This window comes from Schistocerca piceifrons, chromosome 3, assembly GCF_021461385.2.
Source record: "Schistocerca piceifrons isolate TAMUIC-IGC-003096 chromosome 3, iqSchPice1.1, whole genome shotgun sequence".
NCBI lineage: Eukaryota > Metazoa > Arthropoda > Insecta > Orthoptera > Acrididae > Schistocerca > Schistocerca piceifrons.
The window spans coordinates 407,229,254-407,249,229 of record NC_060140.1 but is presented as its reverse complement, the minus strand read 5'-3'; the positions used below and the strand labels follow the sequence as shown (position 1 = coordinate 407,249,229).

The 19,976-nt window shown below is 44.4% G+C and overlaps 1 protein-coding gene across 1 annotated transcript in view; it reads right to left on the bottom strand.

The window, feature by feature from the left end:
• Window positions 1–19,976, bottom strand: part of LOC124789384 (metabotropic glutamate receptor 4-like) — an 876,620-nt gene that overhangs the window by 104,594 nt on the left and 752,050 nt on the right. The window contains exon 9 of the mRNA XM_047256716.1: window positions 3,815–4,067. Coding sequence (XP_047112672.1) covers window positions 3,815–4,067 — 253 coding nt within the window. The remainder of the gene's footprint in view (window positions 1–3,814; window positions 4,068–19,976) is intronic.

The window sequence follows — 19,976 nt, the reverse complement described above, 5'->3', positions numbered from 1 at the left end:
ATTAAAGGTTTCCTATTTCGAAACCACAGCTTTTAGAAAAATGGTTAAATGCTGTGAGAAGACAAGGTTTCCGAGTGACAGAAAACGACTTAGATTGGGAACATTTCGGGATTGGTTGCCTCCTTCTGAAGTGTATAAATTGTAGAAGGCTGAAACATGTTCCATCTGTCCTTCCTTTTCTGAACCATATATAGCAGAAAGTGAAATATATTTGTAAATCATACGGCCTATCTTATTTTAGCCATAGAACTTTAAAGACATTCAAGTGTAAGCAGGAGGAGAGTACGTTAACCACCACAATAGCCGCTCTTCAATTTCTTCACTATTCACCACAGAACACTTACGGGATCATGGGACCTTGTGTGTGTGTGTGTGTGTGTGTGTGTGTGTGTGTGTGTGTGTGTGTGTGTGTGTGTGCGCGCGCGCGCGTGTGTGTGTAAGGTAAGGGGGGGGGGGGGTGCTACATGGAATGTGGTTACACAAAAATCAAAGAAGTGCACATATGTTCTAAGGTATTTCGTGGATACAAGCTTTCAATATTTGAAGAAGTTTGACGCGGGATTTCCGACGTCAGTCAAACATAATCACAATAATCAATATCAAAGATTTATTTACATCGTATTCGAAGGATAGTTACGTTTGCACTGTATAGCAGTGCCTGAGCGTCGTTCTTCTTAACAACACAGGCACTGCAATATCGTTTGTATCCGCCAATACCAAGACGCGACTTTGAACTGGAATTTCCTCCCCTGTACGGGGATCACATAATGCGTGTACGAGTACAGGTTGTGACGCAGGAACGACTATATGTGGAGGAGGAGCAGGATGAGATTAATGTTTAACGTTCCGGGGACAACGAGATCATTTGGGATGGAGCACAAGCTCGGAACTGCTATATAGTGTAAACGTATCTGTACTTCGAATACAGTGTAAACAAATCTTTAATATCGATTGTTGTGATTATATTTGACTCACGTCCGAAATCCCGTGTTAAATTTCTTGAAATATTGTAAGCTTGTATCCACGAAATACCTTAGAACATATGTGCACTTCTTTGATTTTTGTGTAGCCACATTACATATAGCACCCCCCCCCCTCCTTACACACACACACACACACACACACACACACACACACACACACACATACAAGGCCTCATGATCCCGTAAGTGTTCTGTGGTGAATAGCGAAGAAATTGAAGAGCGGATATTGTGGTGGTTAACGTACTCTCCTCCTGCTTACACATTAATGTCTTTAAAGTTCTATGGCTAAAGTAAGGTAGGCCCTATGATTTACCAATATAATTTACTTTCTGCTGTATATGATTCGGAAAAGGAAAGACAGATGGAACAGCACCATGTTTCAGCCTACTATAATTTGTACTGTTCAGAAGGAGGCAACCACTCCCGAAATATTCCGAATCGAAGTGGTTTTCTGTCAGTCGGAAACCTTGTCTTCTCACAGCATTTAACCATTTTTCTGAAAGCTGTGGTTTCGAAACAGGAAACCTGCAATTAAAGGCACGTTTATTATATTAACACGTTGTAGACATAGTTATTATGGAAGTGCTTTAGCATACGAAACATCTAAAAACATCGACGAACCTTTGGAAAATAATATTGAACCTTTTATCGAATTTATTTGTGCAACTAAACGCTGCACAACTCTTCACCTGGTTTTTTTCAGGTTAATTGGAATGTGTGGACAGTACGATTACGACTATCAAATATTGCATCCCCTGATAAATAATGTTCGAGCTGTGTCCTTAAAAGCCACAATACACTTCTACTTAAACTCTTAACACCACAACGGCGTCCAACCGAAGACAAAGAAGGAAAGCGGCCGTGTCCTTTCGAAGGAACCATCCCGGCATTTGCCTTAAACGATTTAGGGAAATCACGGAAAACCTACATCAGGATGGCCGGACGCGGGTTTGAACCTTCGTCCTCCCGAATGCGAGTCCAGTGTGCTAACTACTCCGCTACCCCGCTCAGTGCGACATATGGAAATTCGTGTTTGGCCTGAGTGCTGCACCTATGGCCAAAGCAGTTAAGGCGACCGTTCGCCTAAAGTGAGATGGTTCGAGTCACAGTCTGGCACAAATTTTTACTGTCGTAATTCCCTTATACAACTGATGGTTGTTCGTATTCTAAACTGCGAATACATTTCATGTAGTTACCATTAAACAGGTCCTTTTGCGGCGCAGGACGTTACTTTCTTATAGCACTGCCAGTGTCCAGCAATGTTCATTTGTCTAGCTAAAAGCTGTAGTAGAAAATACTAGACCACTACTGTCTACTGCAGGTCGGAACATACATAGAATTGTCCGGTAAACGGGATGTGGCTAGCTACTGAAATGAAAGTTTTAACTCGGCAATGTAAATTTTCAGGTGTAGTTTTTCGATAAAGATCACAGTTAATACTGCCGAGTCCATACTAAGTGGCAACACAATGTAAAGTTCACACCCACACCACAATCACATACGTAGCCAGTTTATGGTATTTACACCCGTTACCGAAGTTGATAGAGCTCACCGGATCGTTTAGTTATGAAAATGCTCGCTCAAATGTTGTGCACTCTGCTCTACACGTAATACCTGTTCCAGTCTTAGATCGCACAACACGCCACGCGGTTTTAACTAACAGTCAAAAGCAATAATTTTGATATTGCGTCCAAAATTCCACACGACTTCCACTACACCGTTCACTTAAATACACTTTGTACTACTTCGCGAACTGGTAATTAGCATTTTTCCGCGATTTTACAATACTTTCGACAGAGCTGCTTTCAATGAGATGTTACTAGTTCGAACCCTCAGCCCCGACTCCCCTAGATCACACCAAAGGCTTTGTTCCCAGTATAGATTGGCGCGAGCCTGCATTTTTCTGATTGGCTGATATCGCAAACAGCAAATCAGGTTGCAGTATTATCCCGCGCTAACCCGCGCTTTACTTCAATGACCAATCATAGTAAAACATTTCTTTCTACGGCAATTGCTAAATAAATAAATTTAGAAAAGTATCGAATATAAAATTACTCCTTCTGAAATTACCGATTAATTTGTGTTCTACTCACGATTTATTAGTACCATAAACTGACTGCACATTTAATTATAGTAAATCCCCTGTATAGTTTAACTGGTACTTCGTGAATAAAGAAAACAATTTTCATTTACTTCTGTTCTTCTTCACTCATACAACACTCACACTGCTAATTACTACGCATATAAAACAATTATAATTATGCAAATACATTAAATATTAATCAAACATAACTTTACAACATTGTTTTGACTACGACTGCTAGCACTGTCCGTCAACTGCTGACCTCTGCCGCCTAGTAGTACAACTACGTGCAGCTCTGTAACTCAGGTCCATGTCAGCTGGTGACATCTGTCGATGACTCATGCCTATAACGATATCGTCCTAACAAGTGACAGGAGCGATGCGAAGGCGCTACGCCTCACTTTCTAACATCGTTTTTTAGTGTCAGGCACAGTGGGAATTAAAGTTCCAAAAACTTACGTAAACTTCAACAAATGTGCATCTTGACGTGAAGAGCCGCTTGAAGATGAACCTGTCGATTCGAAACCAGTTACGGTGCTACTTGTGCAAATTAATAGCTTTATCAATAGTGGCTGGTTCCTGGCTACTTTTTGGAAAGAATCATCACAGCCATTGTCTCAAAATAACAGTTTTCGACGAAATGGCATGAAATCAAAAATAGCTGCCGATGCACCAGAAGACTCTGACTAGAGACAACCGGGTGTGCGGCAGGCAGCTGGTAATAATGAGAGCCAGCGCCGGCACGGACCTGTGAGCAGGACGTAGCTGAGCTCGCGACCCGAGGCGCGCACGACGGGCGTGTCGTTGTGGCGCGCGAAGACGCCGGCGACGAAGAGCGTGACGAGGACGCCCGTGGCGGACAGCGACATTGCGCCGATGGCCCAGCCGCTGCTGGCGCGCAGGAACACCTCGGGGATGTCGCGGCAGCGCGCGCGCGCCGTGTCCGGGGTCGTGCCCAGCGGGCACATCAGGCACTGCGTCTCGTCCGTCGGGTGCCGGATCTGTATCCACACATACACCTGTCACTGGAGGGCGGGGACTGTCTCCGTTGGCGGCGTGGTCTGTCTTGAGAGAACAATGTGTTTCCCAAGTAACATTTCCTCCTGACTACCTGCAAGGACTCATTTTTTTCCACTTTATTGTTGTTTCACTCCCTCGCTTTATAAGGGCGGGGGTTGGAGAATGTCAGCGGCACGGGCTTCCCCCTCTACAGACAAACCGTTTAAAAACACACAGTGGTGAACAATATCCACTGCCTGACAAAAAATGTGAAGTACCTAGATGGGGAGGAGGGTGTGAAATGAAATTTCACCGGTTGAAAGGATATGTGAAGTTATAGTGGTTACAATTTAGTATGAACTTGGCAGTATGCGCCCACTTATCAGTGTGATATTGCACCCTCCATGACCTGGATGAGTTCACATATTCGATTGGGAAGATCATCAAAAAGCCGTTATATTCATTCCTGAGGCAAGCTGGCTCACTGGTATTGTAACTGCTCCTTGATATCATGTATACTGGCACTGGGACAGAGTTGACGTCCAAACTGGTCCCACACATGCTCCATCAGGAGCAGATCTCGTGGTCTTGCTGATAGGGAGTCCTGGTGAAAAATGGAACCACAGAACCACAGAGCTGTCGCATGAGAAGTAACATATGAGGAAAAAGGTTAGCTGTGAGATATCCGTTGTGCCATCAGTGATCAGAGTTTCCTTAATCACTACCAGCCGTGACCTGAGGGCATACACGATGGCTCCCCACACCATAACGTCAACATTAACGTCATTGTACGTCTCCAAAACACTGGAAGAATGGAACTTCATCGCGATCGCCGTCACATCCATTGCCGATGGTCATCCTGCACATTACAGAGCCGCGGTAGACCTATGATCGCAATGTGAAGCACTTCATCAGCGTTTCATCCTTCCTGGTCGTAGCACCACTCCAAACGCTAACCCCAGTCTATGGATGCAGCGTTAATTGCCCAGTGCAGTTGCTCCTAGTCTCCGATCAATGGTGCAAGATGTCACAGAATCTTGGAGGGAGTGCATTAGTTATTCTCGAATGACAGGTGCAGATTTGATAGGGTTACGTAGTGCTTGGTGCACAGTATGGTGATGATCCATTCTGGTGGTTAGACGTGGTCAACTGGAACCTTCGATGATGACTATGCCTGCCCTTACGTTCCCATGAAGTCCAAAATCGGGCCACTGTCACAGCTCAATGCCTCACAAATGTGGATACTGCACGGTTCTACCAGACAGCTAAATGGAGACTATGATGCCCCTTTGAAAATTCTGTAAGCTGCTGATAAGACTGTGCCAGAAGAGTGTGTAGTATCTGACGTGTCCTACACAATCATCACTCAACATCCGACGCTGTTCACGCCCCTTATACACTGATCAGCCAGAACATTATGACCTACTATAGATATAAACCCGTCCAGGTGATAGTGGCATCACTTGGCGAAGAATGACTGCTAGCCAGACGCATGCACGGTGTATGTAGTATCAGTGAGCGTGCTGTCGGTATGTAGAAATGGGAAGGCTGAGTTTGACCGAGGGCAGATTGTGATGGCCAGGAGGCTCGGCAGCAGCATTTCGCAAACTGCATGACTTTTCGGGTGTTCGAGGAGTGCTGTGGTGAGTATTTTCAGCACGTGGCGAAGCCGAGATGAAACCACGTCCGGGGGACGTGAGGTTGGGTGGCCACCCCTCATTACAGATGTCGGACGTCGCAGGCTCGGTAGACTGATAAAACAGCACAGGTGGCGAACTGTGGACCGTGGTGCAACTAACATCAGACTTTAATGCTGGACTGAGAACTAGTGTGTCTGAACACACAATGCACCGAACACTCCTAACGATGGGCCTCCGCAGCCAATGACCTGTGCATGTGCCAACGTTAGCTCCACGACACCAGCAACTACAAGTGAAATGGTCACATGACCATCGGCACTGGACGTTGGCGCAGTGACAGAGCATTGCATGGTCTGATGAATCCCGATACCTTCTTCATCATGCTGATGGGAGGGCGCGAATCCGTCGTCTCCCAGGGGGAACAGCTCCTTGACACCTGTACTGCGCGCCAGAGACAAGCTGGCAGCAGCTCCATTAGGCTCTGGGGAACATTCACGTGGTCATGCATGGGTCCAGTGGAGCTCGTGCAAGGCACCATGACAGCCAAGGAGTATTGTACATTGATTGCAGACCACGTATACCCCTTTATGGATCAAGTGGATGAAGTTTCCCGATGGTAGCGGCATTTTGCAACAAGGTAATGCGCCATGTCACAAGGCCAGCAGTGTGATGAAGTGGTTCGAGGAAGACAGTGGCGAGTTCCAGTTGAAGTGCTGGTCCCCCAACTCGTAAGATCTGAACCCGTTCGAACACATCTAGGATGTGATTGAATGTGGTGCCAGAGCTCATCGCCCCTCTCCCCGGAATTTACCGGAATTAGGTGACTTGTGCGTGCAGATGTAGTTCCAATTCCGTCCAGCGACCTCATTGTTTCCATGCCACGATGCATTGCCGGTGCTAGATGATGATGTTTGGTTTGTGGGGCGCTCAAATGCGCGGTTATCAGCGCCCGTACAGATTCCCAACCTTTGCTCAGCCCAACCTCGCCACTTTCATGAATGATGATGAAATGATGAGGACAACACAAACACCGAGTCATCTCGAGGCCGGTGAAAATTCCTGACCCCGGCGGGAATCGAACCTGGGACCCCGTGCTCGGGAAGCGAGAACGCAACCGCGAGACCACGAGCTGCGGACGACGCTGCTAGACGTGTACATATCGGCTATAAGGTAGGTGGTCGTAATGTTCTGGCTATCAAGGTATACCCAGGCATGCCTGGTAACAACAGTAAACATGAACAACACTAATCCACTACGGTAGCCGCCCCCTATGTTACCGAGAATTGCAACTCTAATCATTTAGATACACGCCAATGGTATGTAGATGTACGAAATTACATTCACATCTGATCATGTTTTCAGGGTTCTTAATGTTTTTGTCAGACAGTGTAATAAAATGGTAAAGCATTTACAAATATTCTTAAAATATGTAAAAATTTGAGTTTTGTGCATGGTAATGCATGTACTCGCTGTATGGAACTGTGGCGAGAGCGAGAATGTCTGTGTTCTTTCAGCTCGCCTATTTCGCGTCCTGTTGTAGCTCCCTCTAAAATACCCCCCCCCCCCCCCCCCTTCCCAGTTCGGCAACACCCCTCGATGTCACCTGCACACCTCTGTTTAACACTTTAAAAATGTACATGTACAGAGACAATCCATGATCGACTTCTGGGCGGCTGTGGGCACGCCACAACTCGACGTTGTAGAGCTGAGTAGCTCTACATTGCTGCTCTAGAGTCTGTTTGTGGTCATGCCGAACCTGTGGGGTTTGGAAGCCGTTGCGTGCTCTTAGGCGCCTAGAATCGGTTATGAGCTGTCACTATATAGGCCCAGTTTTAAAGTGCTCAACGAAGATGTACGCGTGGCATCGAGGGATTTGTTGGACTGGAGGATCTTAGAGGGACCCTTTGCCATTTTATTCACCCACGTATGAATGTTGGTGCGATACAGGAGGGCTGGAAAAGCGTGTACACCCTTTGCTATATCAGGTCACTCTCAAATTTCGTCGAAAGTGTTTAACTCCCCCTAGTAGTTCCACCCTGTATATCTGAGAAAATATTGCAGTCGCACTACACTTCAAAAGGGTCAGATCAATGGGTTTGCAGCCCTACTATGTCGCCAGAAAAGGAATGAATAGTCTAGACGGTGTGAGCAGTGGCAAAGGTTGTTAAGAACGTCGTTATGTTGCACATCTCTCTGCAGATTGTCGTTTTCAATTGTGGAATGTGTGTAAATGAACGTCTCAAGGGAAGGCGTGGTTTCATCGACGCTCTTTGTCACTTCCTGAGGCCTAGTGGCGTTAGGCAGAATTTTGGTGAAATTTGGTGCCAATGTGGCATCATTAACGCACCTTACACCGCAAATGATCTCCTGAGCTCTAGCCTTTTTTTGGCGTGTTGCGACTACTTGCTGTTTGAAGCGTCCCCCAGCTAGAGGGTGATAACGCAGAGTGCCATACTTCTGCAGCATTACAGTGGTAGCTTGGAGGCACCACTGAGCTGAATTTCAAACATGAGCCGCAGTGGGGGAAAATGATGGGGTCTAAAAAAATGACCCTTTCTTTAAGGAGGGAGACGATGTTACGAGAAATGAAATTAGTATTAAACTTACCATCAGAATTAGGGACCACGTAGTACACGAAACGATAGCTAATTTAGAAGTAAAATAATTCATTAAGGACGAAGTAAGTAGGTGGTCAGGAGCAGTCTAGCACATGCAGAGAAGGTATTCCTCCCCAAAAGAAGTCTATTCTTTTCAAAACTAGGTCTTAATGACAGGAAGGCATTTCTGAATTTGTGCCTCATGAACATAGCATTATACGGAAGCATATCGCAGACTGTGGGACAACCGGAAATGAGACGGATCGAAATGCTTGACATACGGAGTTAAGGGAAGATGTGAAAAATAAGTGAACTGATAACAGTGGAAATGAGGCGGTTCTCTGCAGAATTAGCGTGGAAAGAAATATGTCGAAAAAACAAACCAGGGAAAGGGACAGGATAACAGGTGAGGTGCAAGGAATCGGGGATTAACTTCCGTGGTACTAAATGGAGCTGTGCAGGGTAAAAACTGTAGGGGAAGGCAGAATGGCATATTTATCCAACAAATATTTGAAGTTATTAAGTTTAAGTGATACTCTGAGATGAAGAGGTTGGCGCGGGAGAAGAAGTCGTTGTAGACCTCCATAAAACCACTCAGAAGGCGGATGAACATTCTCCCCCCCCCCTCCCACCCCTCTCAAATACAATGAAGGATTTCGGGCATTACCCCATCAGCCTGCGTGTAATACGAGTAAACGGAAAAGAGTGCCACATTTTAATTTGCGTTCAATTATTGTCACATGCGCACTAATAATAGTCGTCAAATACGTCAAAAACAACCAGTTAGCATGAGGAACTGGTAGATCCAACACTTTCAGCGCGTTTCATTGAAGTCAATTAATCCGCGTTTACTTTGTCAATTACAGCGAAGCGTGGGACATCAGTTTTTCGTAGCCTGTACAATGGGAGGACTACAAAAGCTAGTCCGGCGCTAATTTTTGTTCTGTGTTTGTCTTGCTGCACCACGGTTCGACATGCAGTGACCTATGGAAGCAGGTATTCTGCGGATAATGTCTTTCCACTAATTGCTCAGCAGCATTTGCGAACATTAGGTGACATTAAATCATCGTTATTGTATTTGACACGTTCCTAGGAACAGTGACTACATGAGCACAGATAATGGAAGCTGAAATGTTTGTATCAGGTTGAGCATAAGTTATACGAATAATCAACTTTGCTAATATCTAGAGTATGCGTATTTGCTTAGAAGATAAACAAGCTGAAGTGATATTACAAAAGTTTTCATATGAATAACTAACTATTCGTTTCTTATAGGTGATGCTCGTCACACGAAAATTTTGTGATTAATTGCGAACCTGATGTCACTAAACGTACGACTGGACATCAAAGTTGCAACAACATGAAGACGGCAAACAAAACATGTCAAAATGTTACGAAGCAAACACAGAACGTAGCTATACAAATGATTAGTGGGATAGCGTTAACGCACGAAGTAGGTAGGAATAACGTAGATCTACAGTCTGTATGCAAGGAAAGATTACGCACTGGTTGACTCATTCAGAGATTTCATGCTGATTGCTCATCTCCATGTTTTCGCTGCTCAGTGAATGCTCCATTTAATTTCGTGTGTGCAGCCGCATAAATTCAGCTCCTTCTTCTAATATTTAGGCTGTCAATTGTTCAACCACCTTCAGAGCGAGCCGAAAGACTAAAGCACCAGCTTTTTTTCTTTATTATTATTTTAATACCCTACAAAAGGTAGGCCGGCAGCGGCCTATCGACGCCGCTCTTCGGCCACAGAAAAACAGTCAGTAAACATGGAGACAGTAAAACAGACACACATGAATGGTAAAAACAGGAGACATACGTAAGAAATGACACGAAGGCGTTCGCAAAAGGCACTGGTTATACAAATAAGTTCAACAGTGCACACAGATGTAGACAAACAGTTTCACACACGAACGACAGAACACAATGTAGAAGAACACTGACGAAGGGAACACTGTTGCACATTGGTGACGATCTTTGGCGCACTGAACACACTGGGTGATGGGGGGGGGGGGGGCTGCCACTGGGTGCAGGAAATGGGCAGAGGGGGAAGGAGGGGGGTGGGAGAAGCCAATGGGAGGAAGGAAGGGAGAGGGGAAGGGAGAGGGCAGTGTCGGGTGTGGAAGCCCGGTGTCGGGGGGGGGGGAAGTGGGAGAACTGGGAGAGAGGAGGGAGGAGGCAGAAAAGAAGGTGGGAAGGAGAGAGGGAGCCCTGGAGGAAGGGGGAAGGAAAAGAAGGGGAGGATTAGACCTGATAGGAGGGGTATATGGAAGGAACGAGGACATCATCAGGAAGGGAGAGTTGGTGGAAGCCACCTCGGGGCAACTGTGTGGAGAGTGTGAAGATGGAGAGCATGTGGGGTGCGGGAGTACAGGTGTGGCAAACGGGTTGGGATGGGAGAGGATGGGAGAGACAAGCAGGTGGGGAAGATCAAGCTTGCAGGAGGTGTAAAGGATCGATATCCATTCGAGGAAAAGGAGAAGGTGTTGGAAAGGAATCAGGTTGTAAAGGATCTGCTTGGGGGATGGGAGATGGATGCGATAGGCGAGGCAGAGCATATGGCGTTCAATGATTTGATGGGACTTGTAGTAGGTGGGAGGGGTGGATATCCAGGCAGGGCGGGCATAACAAAGGATGGGGCAGATGAGGGACTTATAAGTGTGGAGGATTGTGGAGGGGTCCAGCCCCTAAGGTCAGCCAGAGAGGAGCCTGAGGAGACAGACAGATTTGTGCCTTGGCTTGGACTGTCCAGAGATGGAGGGGTCCAGGAAAGGCGGCAGTCGAGGGTGGGGGTGAGGTTAATGGGGCGGCCATAGATGGTAAGATAGAAATCCAGGAGACGAAAGGAAGGGGTGGTGTTGCCTATGATGATTGCCTGGGTTTTGGAAGGATTGACCTTGAGTAGTCACCGGTTGCACCAAGTGTTGAACTGGTCTAGATGGGATTGGGGGAGGTGTTGGGAGCATTGAAGGATGGGGGCGAGGGCAAGGAAGGCGGTGTCATCGGCATATTGGAAGAGGTGGATGGGGGTTGGAGTGATAGAGAAGAGGGGGGGAGGATGGAACTCTGGGGCACACCGGCGGAGGGGTAGAAGGTGTAGGAATCGGTGTTGTATTTGGTAACATAGGAAGGGCGATGAGAGAGGATGGAGGCGATCAGGCGGACGTAATTAATAGGAAGGGCGAAGACCGCGCCACTGTGGCTGTGAGCACAGATACACAGACGCCAGAGACGCTGATTGACAGCAAAGAAGTACAACGTGGAGCTAAAGATATACTTCTTTGCTGCCAATCAACGTCTCTGGCTCCTGTGCATCTGTAGCCGCCACCGCTCACACACATACACCCACCCACCCACACACACACACACAAATATAACTTTACCACAGACGTCACAAACTACATTACAAATTGGGAACTCTACATAACACTAAACAGGTTAACTTGGTGGAAGATTGTGGGTGCCGTGAAAGAAAAAAATCTTTCATTCAGTTATTTATTTTATCAGTATGATTCACTTTACTATGGATTTTTTAAATTCAGACCAAATGGTTTGTTCTAGCATCATCAGCGGTCTGAATTATACACATATTGTTATTTCTATGCCGAATTTTCAACTTATATGTTCTGTTCTTGTACATGCAACTTACAAAAACCATTGGGGAAGTGGCAACCAAATGGCTATTCACGTTGGTGTGAAGAATGTGTGAAACTAGCGACATACCATCAGATTATCGGAGAAACATCTTCCACAAAATTTCGAAGATAGCAAGAGCCGACAAGTGCGAGGATTTTAGCACAGTCAGCTTAGCAGCTCATGCAAACAACTTGCTGACAAGTATAATGTACAGAAGAATGGAAAAGAAACTGAGGATCTCTTAGACGATGATCAGTCAGGCTTAGGAAAGGTAAAGCCACCAGAGAGGCAGTTTTGAACCTACGATTCATAGTGGGAGCAAGATTGAAGAAATGTCAAGACATGGTCATAGGATTTGTCGACCCGGTAAAAGGGTTCGACAATGTAAACTGGAGGAATATGTCCGCAATTCCAAGAAAAACAGTGGTAAGATATAAGGAAAGAGAGGTAATGTACAACATGTACAGGAATCAAGAGAGAACAATAAGACAGGAAGACAATGAACGGAGTGTTCGGATTAAAAAGGATGTATGATAAGGATGCAGTATTTCGCCCATAACATCTATAGATCGAAGAAACAACGAAGGAAATACAAGAAGAGTTCCAGAGTGGAATTAAAATTCAGGGCGAAAGGATATCAATGGTAAGATTTGCTGATGAATTCCTATCCTCAGTGAAGGTGTAGAAGAATTACAGGAACTTTTGAATCAATGAACAGTGTAACAAGTACAGCATACGGATTGAGAATATATCGAAGAAAGACGAAAGTAATGACAACTGGCAGAAACGAGAACAGAGAGAAACTTAACATCAGAATTGGGAAACACGAAGTAGATTAAGAAAAGGAATTCTGGTACCTAGGCAGCAAAATAACCCACGATGGATAGAGCAAGGAGGACATATAAAGCAGATAGCACTGGAAAAGAGGGCATTCCTGACCAAGAGAAGTCTACTAGTATCAAACACAGGCCTTAATTAAAAGAAGAAATTTCTGAGAATGTTCGTTTGAAGCACAGTATTATAAGCTAGTGAAACATGGCCTATGAGAAAACCGAACCAGAAGAATCGAAGCATTTGAGATGTGGTGCTACAGAAGAAAGTCGAAAACTAGGTGGACTGATAAGGATTGAGCAGGTTCTGCGCAGAATCGGAGAGGAAAGGAATATGTGAAAAACACTGACAAGGAGAAGGGATAGGATGATAGGTTATATGTTAAGAAATCAGGGAGTAGCTTCGATGGTACTAGAGGGCCTATAGAGAGTAAAAACTGCAGAGAAAGACAGAGATTGGAATACAACCAACAAATAATTAAGGGCGAAGGTGCGAAGTGCTGAACAGACAATATTCAAACCCTGTAGCTCGTAGACGAAGAAATAACCTGAGTGCACCTCTAATCTACTTATGGGTGACAACCTCTGTCTAAAACAACCACGACAATGGAAACGTCCTCTTCAAAGTAGGTGACTTCAAGAAATCTCTGTAAATACACTGAAGAGCCAAAGAAACTGGTACACCTGCCTAATATCTTGTAGCGTCCCGCAAGCACGCAGAAGTGCCGCAACACGACGTGGCATGTGCTCGACTAATGTCTGAAGTAGTGCTGGAGGGAACTGACACTATTAATCCTGCAGGGTTGTCCATAAATCCGTAAGAGCACGTTGCTAAGCAGCCCAGATATGTGCAATAATGTTCACAGCTGGGAAGTTTCGCAGCCATTGGAAGTGTTTAAACTCGGAAGAGTGTCCCTGGAGCCATTCTGTAGCATTTCTGGAGGTGTGGGATGTTGCATTGTCCTGCTGGAATTGCCCAAGTCCGTCGGAGTGCACAATGACATGAATGGAAGCAGGTGATCAGACAGAATGCTTACGTACGTGTCACCTGACAGAATCGTACCTACACATATAAGAGGTTCAAAATGGCTCTGAGCACTATGCGACTTAACTTCTGAGGTCATCAGTCGCCTAGAACTTAGAACTACTTAAACCTAACTAACCTAAGGACATCACACACATCCATGCCCGAGGCAGGATTCGAACCTGCGACCGTAGCGATCACTCGGTTCCAGACTGTAGCGCCCAGAACCGCACGGCCACTCGGCCGGCCATATAAGAGGTCCCAGCTACATACGCCCCACACCATTACAGAGCCTGCACCAGCTTGAACAGTCCCCTGCTGACATGTAGGGTCCATGCATTAATGAGGTTGTCTCCATAACGGTACACGTTCATCTGCTCCATACAATTTGAAACGAGTGGAAACATGTTTCCAATCATCAACTATACAATGTCGGTGGTGACGGGCATAGGCGGGGCGTAAAGCTTTGTGTCGTACAGTTATCAAGGGTATATGAGTGGACCTTCCGCTCCGAATGCCCATATAGATGATGATTCGTTGAATGGTTCGCACGCTGTCACTGATGGCCGAGCATTGAAATCTGCAGCAATTTTCTGAAGGGTTGCACTTTTGTCACGTTGAAAGATTCTCTTCAGTCGTCGTCGGTCACGTTCTTGGACGATCTTTTTCCGGCCGCAGCGATGTCGGAGATTTGGCATTTCACCAGATTCCTGATATTCACGGTACATTCGTGAAATGGTCGTGCGGGAAAATCTCAACTTCATCGCTACTTCGGAGATGATGTGTCACATCGCTCGTATGCCAACTATAACACCACGTCCAAACTCACTTAAATCTTGATAACATGCCACTGTAACAGCAGTAAGCGATCTAACAACTGCGCCAGACACTTGTAGTCTTATATAGGCGTTGCCTACAACAGCACCGTATTCTGTCTGTTTACATAACTCTGTATTTGAATACGCAAACGAACGTTTACATTTTTATTTATATACATGAAAATGTGAATTTGTTCAAATGCTTAAATCTCCAAAGGTTCTTCACCAATTGCTCTGAAATTTTGACTCAACGTTGCATTCGAATAAGCACGTGTATTTATATATCTACTACATCGCGACTTATAATATACAGCCGGCCGGTGAGGCCGAGCGGTTCTAGGCGCTTCAGTCTGGAACCGCGCGACCGCTACGGTCGCAGGTTCGAATCCTGCCTCGGGCATGGATGTGTGTGATGTCCTTAGGTTAGTTAGGTTTAAGTAGTTCTAAGTTCTAGGGGACTGATGACCTTAGATGTTAAGTCCCATAATGCTCAGACCCATTTTTTTTTAATATACAAATATATATGTAATAATGAAAGGGGAAATCTTCATAAAACATAGATGTTCATTTGTTCAAAATCTTAAATCTAAGAAAGTTCTTCACCGATTGCGTCGGAATGTTGACAAAACATTGTATTCGAATAATTATATTAAACTGTAATAAATATTTGAAATGTGAAACTTAGAATTATGGGTGCCACTTTGTCGCTGGACATGTACAAGTAATGCCTCCGAATTTTTTGCTCTGTTCTCAGTATCGGTTGCCGTCTCACATGTTTTTCATATTATTCGGTCGACTTTTCCCGCTTCGCTGACGCAAGTTGCACTCCTCTGCCACTAGAAGGCTCAGAACTGCAGCGTGAAACAATGCGGTGGGTAAAGTAAGTGTGTCGCTCCGTAAGCAGCAGCGTGCCGTTTCCGGGTTCGAAGGCTTCATCCGTACATGGAACTCCCTCTCGTTCAGCATGACAATGCCAGACCACACACGAGTGCTGCGAGATCGCCAGAGGTTCACTGTCATCGATCATCCTCCGTACAGTTAAGGAAAAGAAAACCTTCGAGGACTCCTTTTGATAGTGATGAAGCATTGGAAGCAGAGGTGAGGTTGTGGCTCCGTCAACGGAGTCAAAGATTATATAGTGATGGTACCAGGGAACGGGTGTCTCGATGGGAGAAATGTGTTCGTCGCCAGGGTAACTATGGTGAGAAATAAATATGTACACATGGAGAATAAAGATGTATAATGTTAATAACGTTTCTTTTGCTTAAAATACTTTGAGTTTTCACATAAAAAATTCGGAGGTGTTACTTTCGAGCAAGCCCTCGTATTTTATTTTTTCAACTGATGTTTGAAGACCTATTCTTTCTGCTATTTCTTTAAGCCTTTCAGTTTGTTTTTGTGCTGTTTGAATTTCTTGGTCGTCTGGAAAAAAACCTAATATTGCATATTCCTCACTTAACTGGTTGTTGTTTTAAATGATCCATAGATTTTATTAGTGTTATTATTATTACACTCATAGTTATCAGGGCTAAGTTAAAGTGGGGGATGACAGCAAGTTAGTTCTGGGGGATGGAGAGCAGGGAGCCAGTGTTATACTACATTTATTTTATTAGAGGACATGCTGTTACCTGCAGCTGCATTTGCATATGAGCAGTTTTATTATGATGAGTGATGGTGAGTTAAAAGTTACAACGAAGATATCTAAGCATTGTCTTCATTACCCTAAATCATATCGTGTAGCTCATATCAGACAATAAAAGCATTTTCACAAACGTGATAAAGTGTAAAAGTCAAAGAATAAATAGCTTTTTGAAAGAGTAAATATTTTTCCCTAATTTGCGTAATATTATTCAAATCAATAAATATCTTGCACTACACAGTCTCTAAAGTAACCTCAGTTCTTCCTCAGGGTTCAAGCTATCTCTGTACCAATTTTCATCGAAATTCAACGGGTTAGTAATGAAAACGCAATAGACAGAATTATTTTCGCATTCATAATATTAGTATGGATAGATATTTCAGTTATAATATGTGTTTTTCTGTGATACGATTTCGGTAAAATAAAGCCTGTACGATGTCCCAGGCAATGCTCAAGTTACCTGTGGAAACGCTGCGAAGATTCGTCTACTAGTTTTGGGGATTAGCAAGTTCAAAGAGAGAAATACACAGATACGACGGATTTAGATAAAACCTTAAATGAGAATGTCGTCCTCTTTCGTGAACCAATTTGAAGAAATGAAGCCTATACTGCGAAAACGCTATGAAAATTCGGCTAGTAGTTTTGGAGATTAGTGTGCGCGAACAACCAAGCACCGAATACCGTTTTAGCAACAGCTTAAATTGTGATCTTTTGTTTTCCGTGATCCGATTTTGATCAACTAAAGCCTCTACAGTGCCCCAAGCTATGCTCTTGTTATCTTCGAAAACCCCACGAAAATTCGTTTACTAGTTTTGGAGACGTGTGTTAAAACACACAATCAGACAGTCACGGCAGTTTCACATTTGCTTTATTAACGTAGATTAACCTAGATATTAAAATAAGTGAAAACCTTGCGCCCCTCCCCCCCCCACCCTGTCACCCACCCCATCAATTTTCTGTGTGTACCCGAACGAGAGTTTAACAGAAATTGCTGAATATTATTCCCTCTGTATAGGAACACTTAAAAACGAGTTTAATTTTAAGGCAACGCTTTCAGACTACAGTTATTGGTGGTCACCGAGATGGCCGTTTGATGGAGCGTAGGGATATATTCCTTGGAGGTAGTTTGCGGTTAGGACAAGCCAGGTAATGGGAACCAAACAGATGTGGAGGGTCCCCTGCGGACTCACTGGAAAAACAAATAGCTTTTTGTAGTAATGGCCGTTTAGGGTGGCAAAAGAAGATATTGCCCGTCCTGTCTACTGTTTTCTTGTTGACATCAAATTTTTAAATGGAACGCAGCAAGGCGAGTCAACCTCACTTTTGTCGGTGTCATGGAGCAGGTATCAAGTAGCGTCCGTGTCCATCAAAGAGGATCTCGTGGGTACTTTAAATGCTGTGAGCTTCATATTGAAAGCTAGTGCGCTCATTCCTCCCGATCTCAGTGCATAATATTTATTTTATGTTACTTTGACGAGGTTGTACGTTATCGATGTTCAAAGACACCGGGGCCACATCTCTTGACAAGGCCTTCCTCAGCGTCCCGCTTGGCGGCAATGGAAATGGAAATGAGCGTTTGGCGTCATTGGCCGGGAGGCCCCTTGCGGGGCAGGTCCGGTCGCCTTGGTGCAGGTCTTATTACATTCGACGCCGGATGGGGATGAAATGATGATGAAGACAGCACAACACCCAGTCCCTGAGCGGAGAAAATCCCCGACCCAGCCGGGAATCGAACCTTAGCCCGTAGGCCGGCAATCCGTCACACTGACCACTCGGCTATCGGGGCGGACCTAGGCGGCAGTGAGGTGGTGCGATGAGGCTTTGAAGTGCTGTACGCGGATCGACTCAAGGTCTTATAATCTCCAGCGAGTGCAAGAGCTAGAGACTCTAGTGGAACGGCAGGGGAGTTATTTGCATGTGTAGGAGATGCTGCAGGGTTGGCACACTGTTACCTTGGTGGTCGCATATATAGTAGATGTTCTCAGGGTCACCTGCAAGTGAAGTGGAATTAGAGTTATGTTTAGAGTTAAAAAATGGTTCAAATGACTCTAAGCACTATGAGTCTTAATATCTGAGGTGATCAGTCCCCTAGACAACTACTTAAACCTTACTAACCTAAGGACATCACACACATCCATGCCCGAGGCAGGATTCGAACCTGCGACCGTAGCAGCAACGCGGTTCCGGACTGAAGCGCCTAGAACCGCTCGGCCACAGCGGCCGGCTTAGAGTTAAAATGAGCATTGACATGAAAGTGTTATGCTTGCTGGCTCGTTAATGCTCCGTCGAGATTACGAATTGTGTATGCGGTGCTGAATGCAATGTCGCTTTTATCTAAATATCAACAGGCACAACAAGTACGGTTTGTGTCATTTGACAATTTGGCTGAATTTCGCCGTATTGCTCGAGGAGTTCATTGTAGCGAAAGAAGGAGAATGCAAACGAATAAACAGTGAGCTACGCAAACTCTTGTCGGCTTTGGTACTAATAATGTCACCGATTAATCTCGTTTGATAGTGTGACAGTGCTTGAGACCATTATGTTCAAGTCTATTTTGTAAGTACCATACGGTTACCCCACATTTCAGTTTTTTATTTTGGCTGAGTGCTGTTATGTTTTGTGTTCTCATGCTGATGCTTATCCATGCAGTGGTAAATTTAGCAGCAGGTACCTTCACTCTTGTTAAAGGTTTTTATTTTAATTGTTTTAAGAGTAAATATATTTTTGACTAATTCTGCGCTTGGTTAAGATTTGTGATCTATTTTCCTGAGAAAGAGAGATTTTGGTTAATCTATGATTCGTGTCACGCAAGGTGCATTTGAAATCATGTTCTGGGAAGGTTGTTTTAATATTTTCATGTTTCTTTCCATGTGTTGATAAAGTCTTTTTTATTTAAGACACTGTTAAGAGTAGAATTTTACTGTCAGAAGGCTGCAGTTTAAGATCTGTTTTAGCACCGTTACTTGGTTCTCAGACCACATTACCGAAGAAAGTTTTTCTTCCATTTCAGAGTGTAAAGTATTTAGTTGATTATTTCATTTTAAGACATGTGCTATAATTCTTTCTTGTGTGTGTTTTAGATCAGTGAAGATTTTTGATCCTCCGTATACCATAAGTAATGCTTGTGAGAAGGTGGGACCATGCGGTTATTTTTGAAGCTGTTCTGAGATGATATACTCCACCAGTGGATTGTATCTAATTTAATGTTTAAACTATACAGGTCTTAAGGAAATGTTGTTGTCCCTGTTGGTGACCCTTATCGCTGTTTTTTAAATTTTTAAGCTGGCCGTCTAAATTACAGTTATTTGATAAAACAGAAATACGGAAAACAATTGTCCAGGTTTATTTTTCAGTATGTGGATTTGGTACGATCCACTACTGAACTGAATTTACTATCTTGTGGTAATTTTGAAGTAGCTAATTTACAAACCTGGAATTCAGAATATACACTGACGGAAAAAATCGCAACACCAACAAATAATGAACGTAGAGTAATGAAATTTCGGGAAGGCATTTGTCTCGGTAACCTATTTAAGTGATTAACATTGCAAAATCACAGATTAATTTAAGCGTGAAATAAGTCATAGCAAATGTGAACTGCTGGTACGCTAATAGGCGATGTAACCACCAGTATATTGAGCGCAAGCTGGCAAACATGCATGCATTGTGTTGTACAGGTGCCGGATGTCAGTTGGTGGGGTGTATTTCCATGCCTGTT